The 15,852-nt window shown below is 40.1% G+C and overlaps 1 protein-coding gene across 5 annotated transcripts in view; it reads right to left on the reverse strand.

Annotated features, from left to right (window-relative positions):
* The window catches only part of bcas3 (BCAS3 microtubule associated cell migration factor), a 319,787-nt gene that overhangs the window by 228,704 nt on the left and 75,231 nt on the right, over nt 1-15,852 (reverse strand). For all 5 annotated transcript variants that reach the window (XM_034605304.1, XM_034605303.1, XM_034605302.1 and 2 more), the window contains exon 16: nt 2,780-2,930. In XM_034605304.1, the coding sequence (XP_034461195.1) occupies nt 2,780-2,930 (151 nt within the window). The remainder of the gene's footprint in view (nt 1-2,779; nt 2,931-15,852) is intronic.

Here is a 15,852-nt window from a genome sequence, read left to right on the forward strand (position 1 = left end):
TCTATGAGCCGATCCATCCGCTCCAACTCTCCTGATGCAGACTTGGTTGCTATTCATAGTACGTAACCTAATTTCTCGCTTCTTTGCCCCATGATTACTTGTTATAATAACCACGGCAACTAGAGGTGATCCAACTAGTGAATGTAACCATTATTAGTAATAAGCTGCTGGCACAGACAATCTATTTTGTCTTTAAACCAAAGGACATCTCCCTGACATGGTGACCCGAATCATCAAACATGTATCAGTCCGCAGATGAAAATAGTCCCAGACATGTGCATAACATCCTCCAGTTTGAGTAATGTTTGTTAAAAACTACAGTGACAAGCTGTTTCAGGCTTTCTTGCAAAAACCATCTTGCTAAAACAAATGTGTTCATACATGTTCGCCCTGCAGAGTTCACAGCTTTTCATCATAAAAAAAGAAAAGAAATGAATATAGTAATAACCGTTTGAGGGTGAAACTCCACAGCTTAATATATTGAGTGATTAACACATAAACCTGACACAAAAAGAACAGCACTGATAAATGAACTCAAATAAATAGAAATGCCTTGTATAGCATGGAGATGAAATCCCAAAACACAGGAGGCCTTTTTTCTGATTGAATATACCATAAGGGAAGTATAAACTAAAGATCAATATAAGCAATTGTAAAGATCTCACTGAAGGGGACTTGATTAACATTTCAAGGCCTTGAATAAGAAATTAGAGATCTTTTGATAACACCCTACTTTGTGTGAAATTATATATATATATATCACAACTGCAAAAACCAGATTCCAACCACTGGCACCAGAACATCACCACAGATAGACCAAAGCTGTGTGCCACAGTTGTTCATAGGCAATAACAAATTTTACAAGCCAAATGAACCGTGCATGGCATCCTAATGATTGACCCGATGTTTACGTTGCACAGGATCAGGTCTCTATTTTCATTCTCATAGCTCACTTATCAAACGCCACACCGAAATAGATCCCTCGCCATCTGCTCGAGCCATTATAGCATTTCCCATTCAAACAGGGCATGAAAATTACATTTAAATGAAAATATTAAAATCTGCCCCTATTTGTGGAGCCACCTGTACTCTATGTAAATGCACTTAGCAAAGGCCTGTAAATGCTGATGGTCTTAAAACTACATAATTTCAATGCTGAGGCGAAGGACCAAGTGGGGGTGGGGGGGGGGGGGGTGGGAGAGTGAGGATGGAGGTGTATGATATCAGAGCTGTCCTATGTTTATACTGAACTTGTTTTCGCACTCAAAGCTCCCGGGGACACACTGAATGAAATATGACTCAAATATGACTTTGAATTTATTGGCAGGGGTTTAATAACTATTCGTGCGATGAATGATGCATGTTCGCCGTTTCCCCAGCAGCCGGAGAATGAGTTCACATGTGCGTTGTGCTTCATTACCCTATGCAAAAAAGTGGTGGTCTGAGACAAAAGGAGCCCATGAGCATCAGCTGGATGTGTGACAGGAAAAGCTTTGGCCGACACAAGAATACTGCTGACACCATGCAGTGTTTTTACAATGTGATTGATGGCAAAGGACAGCAAATCACAGCATGATGTTAAATATTTAATGTGGTATATCTTAAATTTTACGTGACCGTGGTCAAAATGTAAATTGAGGAAGGCTGCCGTTAAACCCTCGTCTACAAAGTCCATCTGGAGACATAGGATTTTAAAGGTTTCACTTGGAGCACAATAACCGTGAAGATTTTTAAGTTATAAAAATATTGTGTGCATCAATGTTACATGTTGATTTTCTTTTCTCACAGAAGTAGCAGGGAGGCTACTATACGCTGAGTTCACTAAACACAGTTATGGGCAAGTTGCAATAAAAATCAATTCTAATCATCTCTTAAAGTTGTTCCTATACGTGATATATCTCTTTGATGCCCTCTTATATCTATTGACAAAATATATAAGGAAAAGTTTTTTTATTTCCCATTCAGCCATGGTCAGCAAATAGCAGATACCTGACTGAGAGCTCACAGGACAACTAACCGAAAATGTATTGAGACAGAGACAAGACGTTAAGCGCACAGCCAGGACATCAGTGTTAAAGTGACTGGAAGGATCCGGATTCAAGATCCAACTCCATTGATTAATAACTAGATAACTAGATGACTGTTGTGAAAAGCAACAGTTGACGAGCACACATACACACACACACACACATACACACAGAACACAGAACACACACAGAAACCCTTAAGTTAAAACTGTTTGGTCAAATGACTATTTCTAAGGTCAAGTATGAACCCCCAGGTTGTCATAAGACAAAAATTATCACAAATACATTATTATTGACTTAACATACATCCTTACATCTACATTACAATGGGTTATAAATGATTTATAAATATTTTTATGCGGCTTATAAATGGTAAATATTGAGTTTTAAGTAGTATAAACTACAGTGCATTCAGGAAGTATTCAGACCCCATCATCTTTTTCACATTTAAGTTACAGCTTATGCTTGTGGTTTGAATTAATTTTGTCCCCTTATCAATCTACACTTAACACCCAATAATGACAAAGTAAACATTTACTGAAAAGTACTAAAAAGTACTAAAAGAAATACACGTGATACTGTTAATGACTGGAGGCGATCCTTTGCTGTGATTTGTCCTACCATGTTCTGGATTCTGGGATAATAAAGTAATGGGGTCCTTTTATAATGAGCTGTATATGACTCATGTGCCACAGACCTGGATCTCCGTGGATGATAGAGGGCAGAGGTGTGTAGTTGTGGCTGTTACCTACCCGGTGCGTTTGGTGATGGTTCCCAGGGTCATGGGCTGTTTGATCTGAGCCAGAGGCAGCACCACAGTGAGGCTGGGCAGCGGGGACAGCCGCGGGTTCCCCATGTTGTTGTTGGTGAAGTTGTTGTACGAATCCTGGTTGTTCAGCTTGGCTAAAAACACACACAGACACAGGGTTATAAAATGTTTCAGTGAATAGAACGGCAAGTTCCCTGAACAGCAAGGTCAGAGAGGTCCTTTTCATAGACCTAAATGGGAACATAACAGGCAAATATGTCAATCATGAGCCTTCCCAGGTAATGGCTGCATAATACAGAGAATCCCATTGTGAATGCTGGTACTGCTTTTTATACATTATTCATTTTCCAGTGCTCAGTAGTGTTTTTTTCAGTTCAATGGTCTTTACAGATGCTAATTCTAAACATTGCTCACTTGGAATTTAATTACATTTTCTAAATTTATATTCATATCAAATCGCAGACCAGGGATTCAGCAGATCACCGAAAGATCGTATTTAGGGAACAGAAACACATCTATTGCAAGAAAAATGCATTGTTTGATATTGTGCATAGGATTTTTTCCCCCAACTTCGGGGGGAAAATGCATACAGACAAACACACACGCACGCACGCAAGCACACACACACAAGGCAAGGTTCAAGGCCTCCTGTGGAATGGCTGGAAATAACCAGCTCAAGATGCAACATTACGAGGGCTCTAGCTCTGCTTCATGTGCCTCAAAGTCTGTTAATCAAGGCCAATCAACAGGCTCTACACACACTCACACACACACACACATGCACAGACACGATCCAAAGGACCATATCTCCTCTCATATATCCTATGCAGCTCCAACCAAACATAATCAGGCCATGTCAAAGAGCGTCTTAAAAGACCTTCCTGGCCCCATCAGATGGGAGAGTACTTACTTATTTATGCAATTAATGCATAAAGTTAGCCAACATTACAACACCATTTGCTTATATGCGCACACACACACACACGCACACACGCACACACACACTGCCTTAAGCAACCACCCAGGAAATATGTTCATCTTCTGTTCCTGAAATATGGCGTTGAACAACCACCAGGTAAAAGTTTAGTTTATTCCGAAGATTACTGCATCGTAGTGATATAAAATGTCACAAATTCATAGTTTACTCTATTTGTTTTATTTCTATTTAATTAAGTCATAACTAGAACCTAAATGAATGAGTTGTGGCCAAATAAATGTTTGGTGAGATTGCTGTGACCTTGATGATCAGTTCCTGCTTGAGTATGAGTTTGGTGCAAATTTGAAGAAATTCCCTGAGATGGAGTTTCTGAGATATTGCGTTCAATGGGACAGACACTCTCCTGAGCGCTGAGGGTTGGTTACTTATCTGCCCAACATAAGGATAATAGGTAATATCCAATGACATTGCACACTATTACAATGGTGATGACTTCCAAAACATAAACTAATAGTGAAGAATGTTTACAGTTCCTATGTCTTCCTCAGCCATGGTGCTAACTGACCTGCATGAACCTGTAGGTACCTGATGGCTAACTGGGCCTAAGTGAATGTGTTTTCCTTCTGGCCACAGCAGGAGCTTTCATCCATATCTTATCATCTCATTAATGTTTGGAATTTTGCTCAGTGCTTTAAAGCTCATGTCAGACCATACAGAACATTTCAGTGAAAAAAAAGTGAAGAACAATGGTGGACCTCAACAGGGTTTTTGATAAATCAAGTCTGAATGATTGTTCAGGCTCTAGTAAATTTATTTTATATTTTATAAGTATATTTGTCAATGTGTGATGTGCATTGGATTTAATTGAATAGTTTGTTCCAATATGGTAGAAAGTTGAATTGCGATCCAGAATGACTGATTTCCTTTTTTTTTTTTCCATTGTTAAAAAAATGCCCAGCTTGTAAATAATAGTTTCACCCAAACTGCAATTCCATTTACCTCCATTGTACAGGGTGGAGGCCCAATCTGGAAATACTTAATGGACGCAGTTTCTTACCAACAGGAGGGAAGTGAGACTTTTATTATAATTATTATAATTATTATTTTTATTATTATTATTATTATTATTGTAGTAGTAGTATTTAATACAATGAGGAAAGAAACAGTCACTTATAAACAGTCACAGAGAAACATTTAACTATAGGGGATTAGAAATGTGGATTATAAAACAAATATGTTTGTAATCCTATGACAATAGCTCTAATTGTATCCTGCTGATTCAATGGGCAGACCAAGGAAAATTCCAAGTTCAAGTGCATTCAAAAGAAATAAAGAGCAAAGCTGTGCATGCACCACAATACACCCTCTGAATGTTTTCCTTGTTCCATTTGTTGCCGTAATAGATGAGTGACAGCCGCGTAACATAAAGGAATGAAAAGGAGGGAGGGGGACCTGGAGACAAAGAAAACAAGGCGGACATCAAAGGTTACAATGAAAGTAGAGGAGGAGAGTGGCTTGTCATTATTCGGAAGGAGCGATCAAGAGGAGGCTGAATGCGAGCGGAAAGGGACTGCTGAGTGTTTTGGTCCAGTCTTTTAGATCATTAACGTGCAGCCCTGAGTTTCATTAGTCCTGCCAAACCTCCGCTTTGTGGTTCTCCGAAGGCCTGTCTTTTAGACCTCCGCCGGCCAACAATGCTGCGTGACCTTCGCAGGGGGAGAGGAGGCCATTACACAAACCTGTCCTTCATTTCCTTCTACCCCTCTCTTGGTCAGACTAACAGACGTCTGTGCTAAGGCAGCTACTGAAGGCCCTTCACATTTCAAAAGTGCTACACCCCAAGAGCCTGGGCAGCCACCTTTTGTGTTGAGGGGAGAGGGCAGACGAAGAAGAAAGTCTGCACAGGAAGCAGCCTGAAAAGCCATAATGGTGCTTCAGCTCCCAGAGGAGAGCAGGGCAACAACAAGGTATGGCAGTGTTGATGAATTTATTTAACTTGTGCTCCGAAGCTTTATTTGCCATCAGTCCGTCCCCTTAAAAATAAGCCTCGCTGTGGGTGTACAACAGGTGTAGCCAGACGGAGACAGGGGGTCAAGATGACTGTTGACCACACCGGTCACACCATGCTGTCACTCAAGACCGAGGGGTCCTAAACCGTCAAACCCCCAGACAGTGAAGACAAGTTGGTGGTGAGACGTGTTGGAGATCACGTACCGGCAGAAGATGATATGTGAAAAGAAAGCCTGGATGGCAGAGAGACGGACAGTTGTATGTGTACATGTTTGGGGAGATGGGTGCATGACGGTGGGCTGCAGACAGACTCAGACTCAGAGGGGACTGAGGGACATTGATCAAGTGAAGGTTTGTATTTCTCTTTAATGAACAGTTGTGACTTGTATCAACCAAGTCCACATATTAAAAGGTCAATTGCAATAATGTGCTTGTTAGTGGGTTTTTTTTCTTTTCTTTTCAGCCTTCCCAGAAATGTTTCCCCTGTGTCTGTCTCCATGTTACATGTAAAGCAGAATCTGGGTTTTTTATCTCGTTGCTCTTGCAGCTCCAGTGCTCATAGTTAGGCCTCAATACAAATACAAAAGAATACAATAATTCAGAACACTTAATATGTGCAAACCTTTTTTTTTTGAAAAGTTAAATGTTCAAAAGGTGATAGCTAACGTGACGAGGGACAAAATAAATACAAGATGTTAATAGTGTATGCATGGATTTCTGTATAAACTGAAAGGTGTTAATATAAATCTATTTAGTTTACACTTTGAACTAAAGAGGAATTTGAAGTCACTAGGAGTCTCACAACTCACACACACATTTCAGAAAAATTTGACACTACAATTTTGGAAATTATTCAGCCTACTTTTAATCTGCACACCTTTAGCTTTTATATAATTTAAAAGGTGCATAAATATGATGTATAATAATATATATATATATATTATATAATGTATAATAATCTAAAGACAATGCCTGAGGAAGCACTGCTTAGAAGGGACACGGATAAAATGATTGTCTGTGATTAGTGGAGCTGTGTAAGGATGTCCACTTCGGCTTGGTTAACACTTGTGCGATGCAATTCTGTCAAACTGCATTGCTTTGCTGTTATTTTTGCTGGAGCAGACACATGCAAACGACTGATCGTGGGTGTGTCTATGTCCACCATTGGTTAACAGTGGTAGTGGAACTCAGGCCTGTGTTTTAATATAGAAAACAGAACCATATGAAAAGAGAACTTAGATTGTTGATGTTTTGAAATATTTGAGAATTACAATTAGATGTAGAAATTACAGCTAATGATCATGTTGGAACCAAAGAGAGTGAATATTAAAGGGCTTTTACCTTTTTTATCACCAGCAGCTGCTATTTATACCATTATTACTACCACCACCACTGATGCTAAAACTATAGCACTGGTTGAATTAACTGCTCTACTATTGATGGCACTTTTGTTTCATCATAATCATCTATTTAATACCTGTTGAGATACAAGTTTGCGGTTATCTGGGTTTAATCTCTAATAATTTAGAAAACTGTGAAAAGGGTCTGTGCAGAAATAAACATAGACATGAAGCGGAGAGGGAAAAGGCCGACCAACGTGAAAAAGAGAAAAGGAGCGAGCGAGGTCGACAGATGAGGAGCGTCTGGTAGACAAATAGCTCTAGACGAAGGCTACGATTTGATTAATGACCGGGGCGTGATCTGCCCAAGCACTGATACACGACATCCACATGGAAAGAAGATCCATCAATGCAAATCCAGCTCTGTCGCTGTCGTCCAGAGAAAAACTCTGACCCAGCCAAAAAGTCACACCGTCACCTGACCCCCATCTCTCTTTCTACCTTAATCCGACCATCCATCGAGCTCGCCTCCATCCATTCAATCCGTCCCGTCAGTACATCCATCCCTCGCTGCCTCAACAGCATTTGCATTCTCTTCTCGTATTAAGCCTCTCTCCCTATCCTTCGCACTTTTTCTCTCTCCTCAGCTGTCACGCTATCTCATGTTTCTGTTCCCTCTTTTAATACCCAATTTGCATCCAATACAAGCAGGCACCTTCCAATGTGGAGCCGACATGTGAAAGGACAGGCTCTGAAGACAGAATAATTCAAATATGGCCCAGTCAAGGAAAAAGGACTGGAGACAAACTGGGCTGTGGGGTGTTGAGGGAGCAGGTGAGGCACGTGACGCGCTGGGTGATGCTCTGGGAATCAGAAACAATCTTTGACCTGGAGATGATATTGCAACCGTGAGGGGAAGAGAAACACAAGTAGGTAGAGCGATAAAACGATGAGTTCTTGTTGAATAAAAATTATTATTTCTCAGAATTTTTATTGGGATTTATTAATGACACAGGGAGAGAGAGACTATTTAATAGAATTTGATATCCAAATTAGAATTAATCAAAATAACACTGACTATACGGAACAAATAAATTGTGCGTTTATAAGGATGTGGACAGAAAAAAAGATGGCAGGAATTTTGTTTCCCCCCCTCACAGTGACAGTGGAGGACATTAACACACAGCTGCCATTGTGCCTACATATAAACGAGGCAATTTTACAGAATCAGACAATTTAATGAAAATGTGAACCAACCCTTTAAAATAAATTATAAGAAACTAAGTTGACCTGCTGTGATTAAGTCGGAAAAATTGGTCAAACGTTGAGGGAGGATTCTTCATTTATTCATGGCAACAATATGGTGCTGGGATTATTGTCAATCAAATACCTTTAATCTGATGATCTAGTGGCTGTCATTTATAATTTACACAGATTTGCATGCAACAGTAAAATAAGTTATGAAGAACAATATCAATACCTCCTGTTGGAGTCTTTCCTTTGGTACCATAACTTCTCAACTCCCCTGCTGTACTGTGAGCCATCACTTTGACAGATTAAAGAAGCCTAACATATATAAATGATATTTCCTGATTTAAATCAGGGAACGTTACAGCCTATATTTAATATTTTATTTGTGTTTGATTTGACAATTTATTTGACTTGAAAATAGCATCAAACTGATATTTTATATATAACCACTGGTAGTGAGGGACAGGTATATACTGGCTCCCAAATTGTATAGAGTTGTTTAATGACTAATATCGGTAAACCAGTATCAGTCTCTCCCCACTTTCCACCATTCATTCCTTGATAGTCCAAGTTTCCCAGACATGTTAAAGGAGGGAGGGATTAAAGAAGGGGAGAAGAGAAAGAAGGAGGCTGAGGGAGGGAGGGCGGGGAGACTGAGGTCTTTCTTTGCAGGAGAAGAAAGCTGCTCTGCCATCCCAGATCCCCAAAGTATCATTATTAAAACACTCACTTCCACAGGATGAGGACAGACAGGGTGAGAGAAAAAAAAACGGAAGGGAGGAGAAGGAAGAAAGAGAGATGGACGGAGGGGAAGGCTAAAAAGGGTCGAACACAAAGGGGGAAGATGAAGAAAAAAGAAGGAGCGGGGATCCCCCACTGGACAGAGTAAAAACAAATTAAAAGAGCCCTTATAAAACACAGATGCTGCAAAGAAAATAAACTTCACAAGATTTACTGTCACAAAGGAATCAGAAGACTGGTGGAAAAACCATCAGGTCGTTTTTTTCCCCCCCTCTTCTTCCTTTTTTCTTCCTCTCTCAGGTAACGTTGTGGCAGAGGGATCTATCTCCTCAGTTCCGTACCACCACCACCACCACCACCACCACCCCCCCCTCCCCAAAAACCACTCTCGTCTCTTTGTACACCAATCTTGCTCTTCTGCTATTTTCAGTCCAAGCAAAGAGTCGAGGTCAGGACGGCCTGTGTGAAAATGGCTTCCTGCCCGGTCCCCCGCTCCCAAATCGAGAGCTAGTGGGGAGCTTTTATTAACAGCCCTATTTGGGAACATTTTCTCAACGTTTTGTATTTTTATTGCTGTTTCTCATGTCAAAAAAAAAAAAAAAAAAAAGATGCTTGACAACAGCAAAACAAAATTCCCAAGTCATTACTTTTTTAACGCCATTATAAAACTAGGGAGAGTTTTCAAAAAGATGTGAGCTTTTAGTGAGTAACGTGTTGTAAGAGACAAACTAATAGCTTGTTCAGGCCCCGGAGGAGTCTGTGTTGTAATGAAGAGGTCAAATCAGAAGCCGAGAGGGATAGGAAAAAAAAAAAAACTACAGCAACACAGAAGTGGAACATACATGTAAAAAACACACTTGCACATTTCCGACAAAACACACCCGTTCACACACACAAACAGCACCCTGAAATCAGATCTACAAGTTTACAGCATGTCAGTATTTATAAGGCCTCATCAGACAGGGCTGAGTCGCCAGCAAGAGGAGCTGGGAGGGGGTCAGCCAGCTCCACTGGATCAGATGACACCCACACTCCAACCATATGTGTGTGTATGTGTGTCTGTGTGTGTGTGTGTGTGTGTGTAGACATCATCTGATTTGGGTCAAGGAGCTAGTACCTCACAGTAAAGAGGGGCGGGTTATGGCCAATGATTGGATGTTTGGGAAAGCAGGAGAGGGTGGGGGGAAGGTAGAGGAGGGTGAAATGAATGTCTGCGTGAGAGAGAGAGAGAGAGAGAAAGAGAGAGAGGGGTGGGTATTGCACACTAACACACAGATGCACGTATACAGCATACACACTTACAAACCAATTTAGAGGGAGCAGGAGCAAAAGGAGAGGAAGCATTAGACGGTTTCTCTGTCGTTCTTCTGTTTTCTCTCAGCCGAACATGACCGGGTGGGAACTTTGATGAAAGAATAGACTTTTATAAGCAGTTCAATAATTAAAAACTATGTAAAATACCATACACACATGTTTGCACATGCAGAATGTCAAATGTGACATATGTTGATAATATATCTATATATATATATATATATATATAGATATATTATATTAAAATATTTTATATATTATATAAAAAATATTTTCTAATGGAAGTGACAAATGTTTGAAAACCCACAGAGATCATTCACATTGTATGTTTTTGATAATAGAACGTGCGCTAATATTTGTTAAATAAACATTATATGTGAAGGATTTTAGGTTAATTAAAAATAGGTTGAAGTGGTTTTTTATCATGTCCATTGTGTTTTAAGAAATAAGGATGGATTTAAATTAAAATTATACCACAGGGCCGAGAAAGCTTCTTAAAAACGAGTATGTTTTTTTAGTTGGACAATAAAATAAAATAAAATAAAAGCCTTAGGCTCATGTTTGTATGAAAATAGGAGCAGTCTGTACGTTATTTTGAATTATTTCATGTGGACGCCAGATGTCAAACAATAACACATGAAATATGGCAGCAAAAAAGGGGACACAGATGATGACAAAAAAATCATATTCTTTCACTGCAACACAAGAAATTAATGGTGTGTTTTATGTGAAAAATATTTTTGAAGAACAATTTAGGGATCACTGCCTTTTAAAAGAAATATCAATTATAAGCGAGGCTCAAGTCAATATGTGTGACAGTGTGCGTTTGAAGCTTAATGAGATGAAGCCTCCTGCGCCGACCTCCCTGGTCAGACAGCAGAGCGGCTGCGTCCGTTTAACTGAAACTCCTGTTTTAACTCCATGCTCCGAAAGACAGCAAACAACAAGAGCGAGAGAGAGAGAAAAGAGAGAGGAGATAATGACAAGCCTGTGCTGATGTCACGTGCGACGCCGTGTTTCTGAGCAACTGCATGAAAATCATTAGGTCAAATGTTCTAACACTGATGAAAAGGGATGTTCCTGCAGAGTGAAGGTGGCTCTTCTCCTTTCTAACACTGGTATTTTGTTAAGTATTCTATCACAGCAGCTCCATCTGCATTAACAATCAAACATCCACAGCCATTTTCATGTTCTACACTGCGCACGCACGCGCACACACACACACACACACACACACACACACACACACACACACACACACACACACACACACACACACACACACACACACACACACACACACACACACACACACACACACACACACACACACACACACACACACACACACACTCTCACACAGACAGAGCGGTTGCACATATAGATCTGATTTAATTCCACCATTTAAAGATGACGCTGATCTAATGCTGACTGACTGACATCCCGGTTACATGCAGCTGTGACAGAAGCTCCATCTGAGAAACCGGTAACAACGACGAGGCCACTTTGATCCGAAATTAGCCATCTGAGTTTTGACAGCATCCCAGTCTAAATAAATGACGTGTCAAAAACACTTAGACATGATATGAGTAAACAGGAAATGGACAAGCTTTCTGTTCAGGGTCGCAGAATGTAAATCTATGAGGTTACTCAAGCTGTGTCCTGCTGAGATATTATTATGATAATAATCTGGTTACCTGCCTTTACTAGAGCTAAATCACATTTACCCTTGAATCGATTCATGTAACAAAAATACTTTCTGTTTTAGTTCAGATTATCTCAGGTTTCCATCAACGGGAATATGTCTTTCACTAAATGTGTATGAATGCGTTTCACAGACACACTGGTGACTCACGGGAGTTGTTAACACATTGCAAAGAGCAACATGCAGGAAAATTAAATTACATGAGGAACGATTTATCTATATTCAAATCTTAGTGTCGGTTTTATACATTATAAAATGTACACCTACAATAGGTCAGAAGGTGTGAGGTAAACATTTGTGTGATCTTTAATCTACAATGTATCTTTAACAAATGATACCTTTCTATTGGACCTGTTTATTCCTATAAATAGTGTAAAATGAACACGTCTTAAGCGTCAGGGACACGAACAAAAACATTTAAGAAAATAAAAACTGAATTGAGAGAAAAACAAAAACATGTAAAGAGGATCCACACGCGGCACAGCACAAAGGCGGGATGTAAAGCCCATTGATTGTGTGACAATGGAAGGCTTTGGCTTTTCAGAGTGTACACTTTTCACATGGCAGGCAATAAGCTGGAAGCCACAAGTGCGTCTGTGTGTAATGGCAATCCAGCTTTATTTCTTTATCTCTACCTTACAATTTTGCAAATCAAATAATGATGAGTGCAGCGGCAAGCACCCGGTGTTAAGAGGGTTTAGTGGTTGTGGAGATTGAGTTATTAGGGTCCATATAAAAAGGACAGCGGCCTCTGACGGAGCACGAGTGCCAGCCAAGATACATATTCCTCGCACTGTGTATTTTTGGTTGCTTTAAAAGCCCTAAAAGTACAGGGGAAGGCTAATTTTCAGGGTAAACAGCTTGTTCGATTGCAGTGTGGTTTTGCGCTGAGTTCTCCGTTTACTGACACAAGCCGAGCTGAGCTCTGGCTCCTCTGCCGACCACAGGGAGAAGCCTACCGGAGGAATAAAAAAGAAAAAAAAAGCTAAACAAACAGCCAAAAAAAACAAGCTGCTAATGTTAGTTTACCTTTGATAGCAAACAACTGTTAAATCAAATGTAGAGAGTAATGTACATACCCTAATCCTCTTCACTATATGGCAGGTTGAGGGGAAAAAAGGCTTTTACAGATATCTGCTCCTTTTGGAATGCTATTTACAATTTCCTGTTTCCCGCTGACGAGTAATTTAAAGGTTAAATTATTAAGATATAAGAGTAGAATTTGAATTTGATGATGGATTCTGTGCCAAATAAAGTAAAGTAATAATCAGAACAATCACTGCTCAGGGTTAAGAAAAATCTAAGCAGTTTTAAAAAAGTCAATTATCTTAATGTTTACCATCCACAGAGGAGAAAAAAGCTTTTTCATTTTCTCTATGTTCCAAAAATAATACCAAAAAAGGAAAGAAAATGCCAGAAAGAAAAGATTGTGACTATGAAGTCTCTACATTCAACACAAAAAAAGTTTTTTTGAACTGTGTTTTTTAAAAAGAACTCCAAACAAGGGCTGCAAGATGTTGAAGTTGGAGGAAGTGACCATTCATAAAAGAAGATGGAGAAATTACCCCGCTCTGTCTCTGTTGTTAGATTTGTATCAAGGCAAAACCCTTGCACAGCTCAATCTTTACAAGTGCTCTCCCCTCCGTCTCTGGCCTGCTCCTCCCTCTGCACACTGCTGGGAATCCTGACCACACAGCACCACATGGAGGACGACTCAGGTACTAAAACACGGGGCTGCCACCGAGCTTTGCTGCCTTTGCTTCAAACATTCATTACCCCTGCTTTGGGAAAAATGGCCGTAATAATGTTTTATCTCAGTTAAACTGAAAACCACCTGATGTTTTCAATTCATAAATAGCAGTTACTTCCTGTCAATTTTATTTTAACAAATAATGTGACAAATCTATATTTTGTTTCTTTGACGGCCCCTGTTTATTTAAAGCTGGGACACAATACAAATGTCTGCTGTCACTGATAAATGTCTGAAGTCAGTGGTTAGTGGCAATACACGTGTAGATGTGTGTTTGTGTATGTATGTATGTAAGATGTATGACAAGGTCAAAGAGATTGTGTTAGTCCTTGTAAGCCACAGCGTCCTACAGCATCCTCAGTGTTCTCACAGGGCTTTTATTTCATGAAAAAAACAATTTACATAAGATCAGCAGCGCTTCAATGAAGGAACATATGATAACAATATATTGAGCTGAATAAGTGACCATTGTGGAAAAAGGTATAAACTAATGACAAGCAATGCTTTAAGGTCAGATTGATTTAATACCTGTTTGCCTTAATGCAGTGAAGTATATCAACCTGTAAAAGTTGGATTGTCCAGATAAATTGATGAATAGATTAGATTTTTTTCTTTTCTTTAACATTAAATAAATTTATTTTAGTCTCAAACTAAAATAATTATGGTCAAAAGTCCTTAAAGTGCTGAAGAAAGATGGAAATATATTAACATCTACAATTCTAAGACGACTGAGTGGACTTTACCTGCTAAGGGAGCTCATACTGTCAGTGAAGGCTCCAGTAAGGCTACTAAAATATCTATGTATATAAAGTGTCAAAATGACAAAGTAGAAAACCCAGACAAAGGGAAGTTATAAAACAAGGTGCTGATTTGGGCCGGCGGTGGCTTCGTGAATGCCGGTTTGGTGCGACTCACTTGGTCGGACACTAATCCACAGCAGGCAGCTCATCACGATGACTGAAACCTGAACAAGTCATCGATCTCACAGTTTCATACTGTTTACACGTTTGTGAAATTAAAACATACTAAACTGCTCTGCTCAAGCCATCGAGTATCTGTGTGAAACAGGGATTTCAACATCTCGGACTGTTCTCTGTGACTGTTTAACTTACAGTAACTATACTGTCAAAAACAAGGTCAGAGTGAGGCCAAGTACGTACGTGTCACACGCCAGCAGTTATGAGGTAATGTTTCCTTGGCATCGACCACAGCACAGCATTGGTGTTTTTCACCACAGGACGATGACTGACGAAGCGGAGCGTTGGTGGGAGGAGGGAGGCGAGATAAAACAAAAGTCCAAACCCAAATAAGCAAGCCGTCAGCCTCTAATAGCAGAAAGGAAGTGTCCCTTTATCAACATGTGAATTAACAGTTTCCCGTCACACCTTGTTTTCTGCCTCCCCCTCTCTCTGAACCAGCGCCAGGGCCCAGATGGCCCTATGATCGGACCACCAGGGCTTCAGCTCGGTGAGGAAACAAATCTGTTGCACTGACTAATAGCCTTGTGTTGATGTTTTACAGTTGGGACGTGTATGACCAGCGCCGTGTGTACTCACGAAAGGCGCCCATGCATGTTGAAAAATGCCACATGGGACATTTAGGCCAAATGTCATAACTGCCATAGAGGTGTCTCTGAAAGGGACAGAATTGAACAGCGCCTCACAATGAAAGTAAAAAAAATAAAATGTGTAGATAAAAGCTTCACGTCCGACGGCAGCACTCAAGGGCAAAGTGCAGCCCTCGAGAGCGAAATATGAACTCAGGTCAAGTGAAGAATCAAAGCTGCTTTTTAGATTATTATGATCAAGTTGCTGAAAACCTGTGTGCAGTGCGGAGCGCAGCATTATACAGTACTGTGGTTGGATCTGAAAAACATCTGAATAATAAAAGTCTACAGTGGCTGCCATGTGCCTGCTATAGCCTCAATAACCTCTGCCCTGTGCAGAGAAACTGCACTTACTAATTTAGCCTTGTATGCGCTGGGCCGCAGACAAACCACATTTTACAG

Source organism: Hippoglossus hippoglossus, chromosome 13, assembly GCF_009819705.1.
Source record: "Hippoglossus hippoglossus isolate fHipHip1 chromosome 13, fHipHip1.pri, whole genome shotgun sequence".
In the NCBI taxonomy this organism is placed as follows: Eukaryota; Metazoa; Chordata; class Actinopteri; order Pleuronectiformes; family Pleuronectidae; genus Hippoglossus; species Hippoglossus hippoglossus.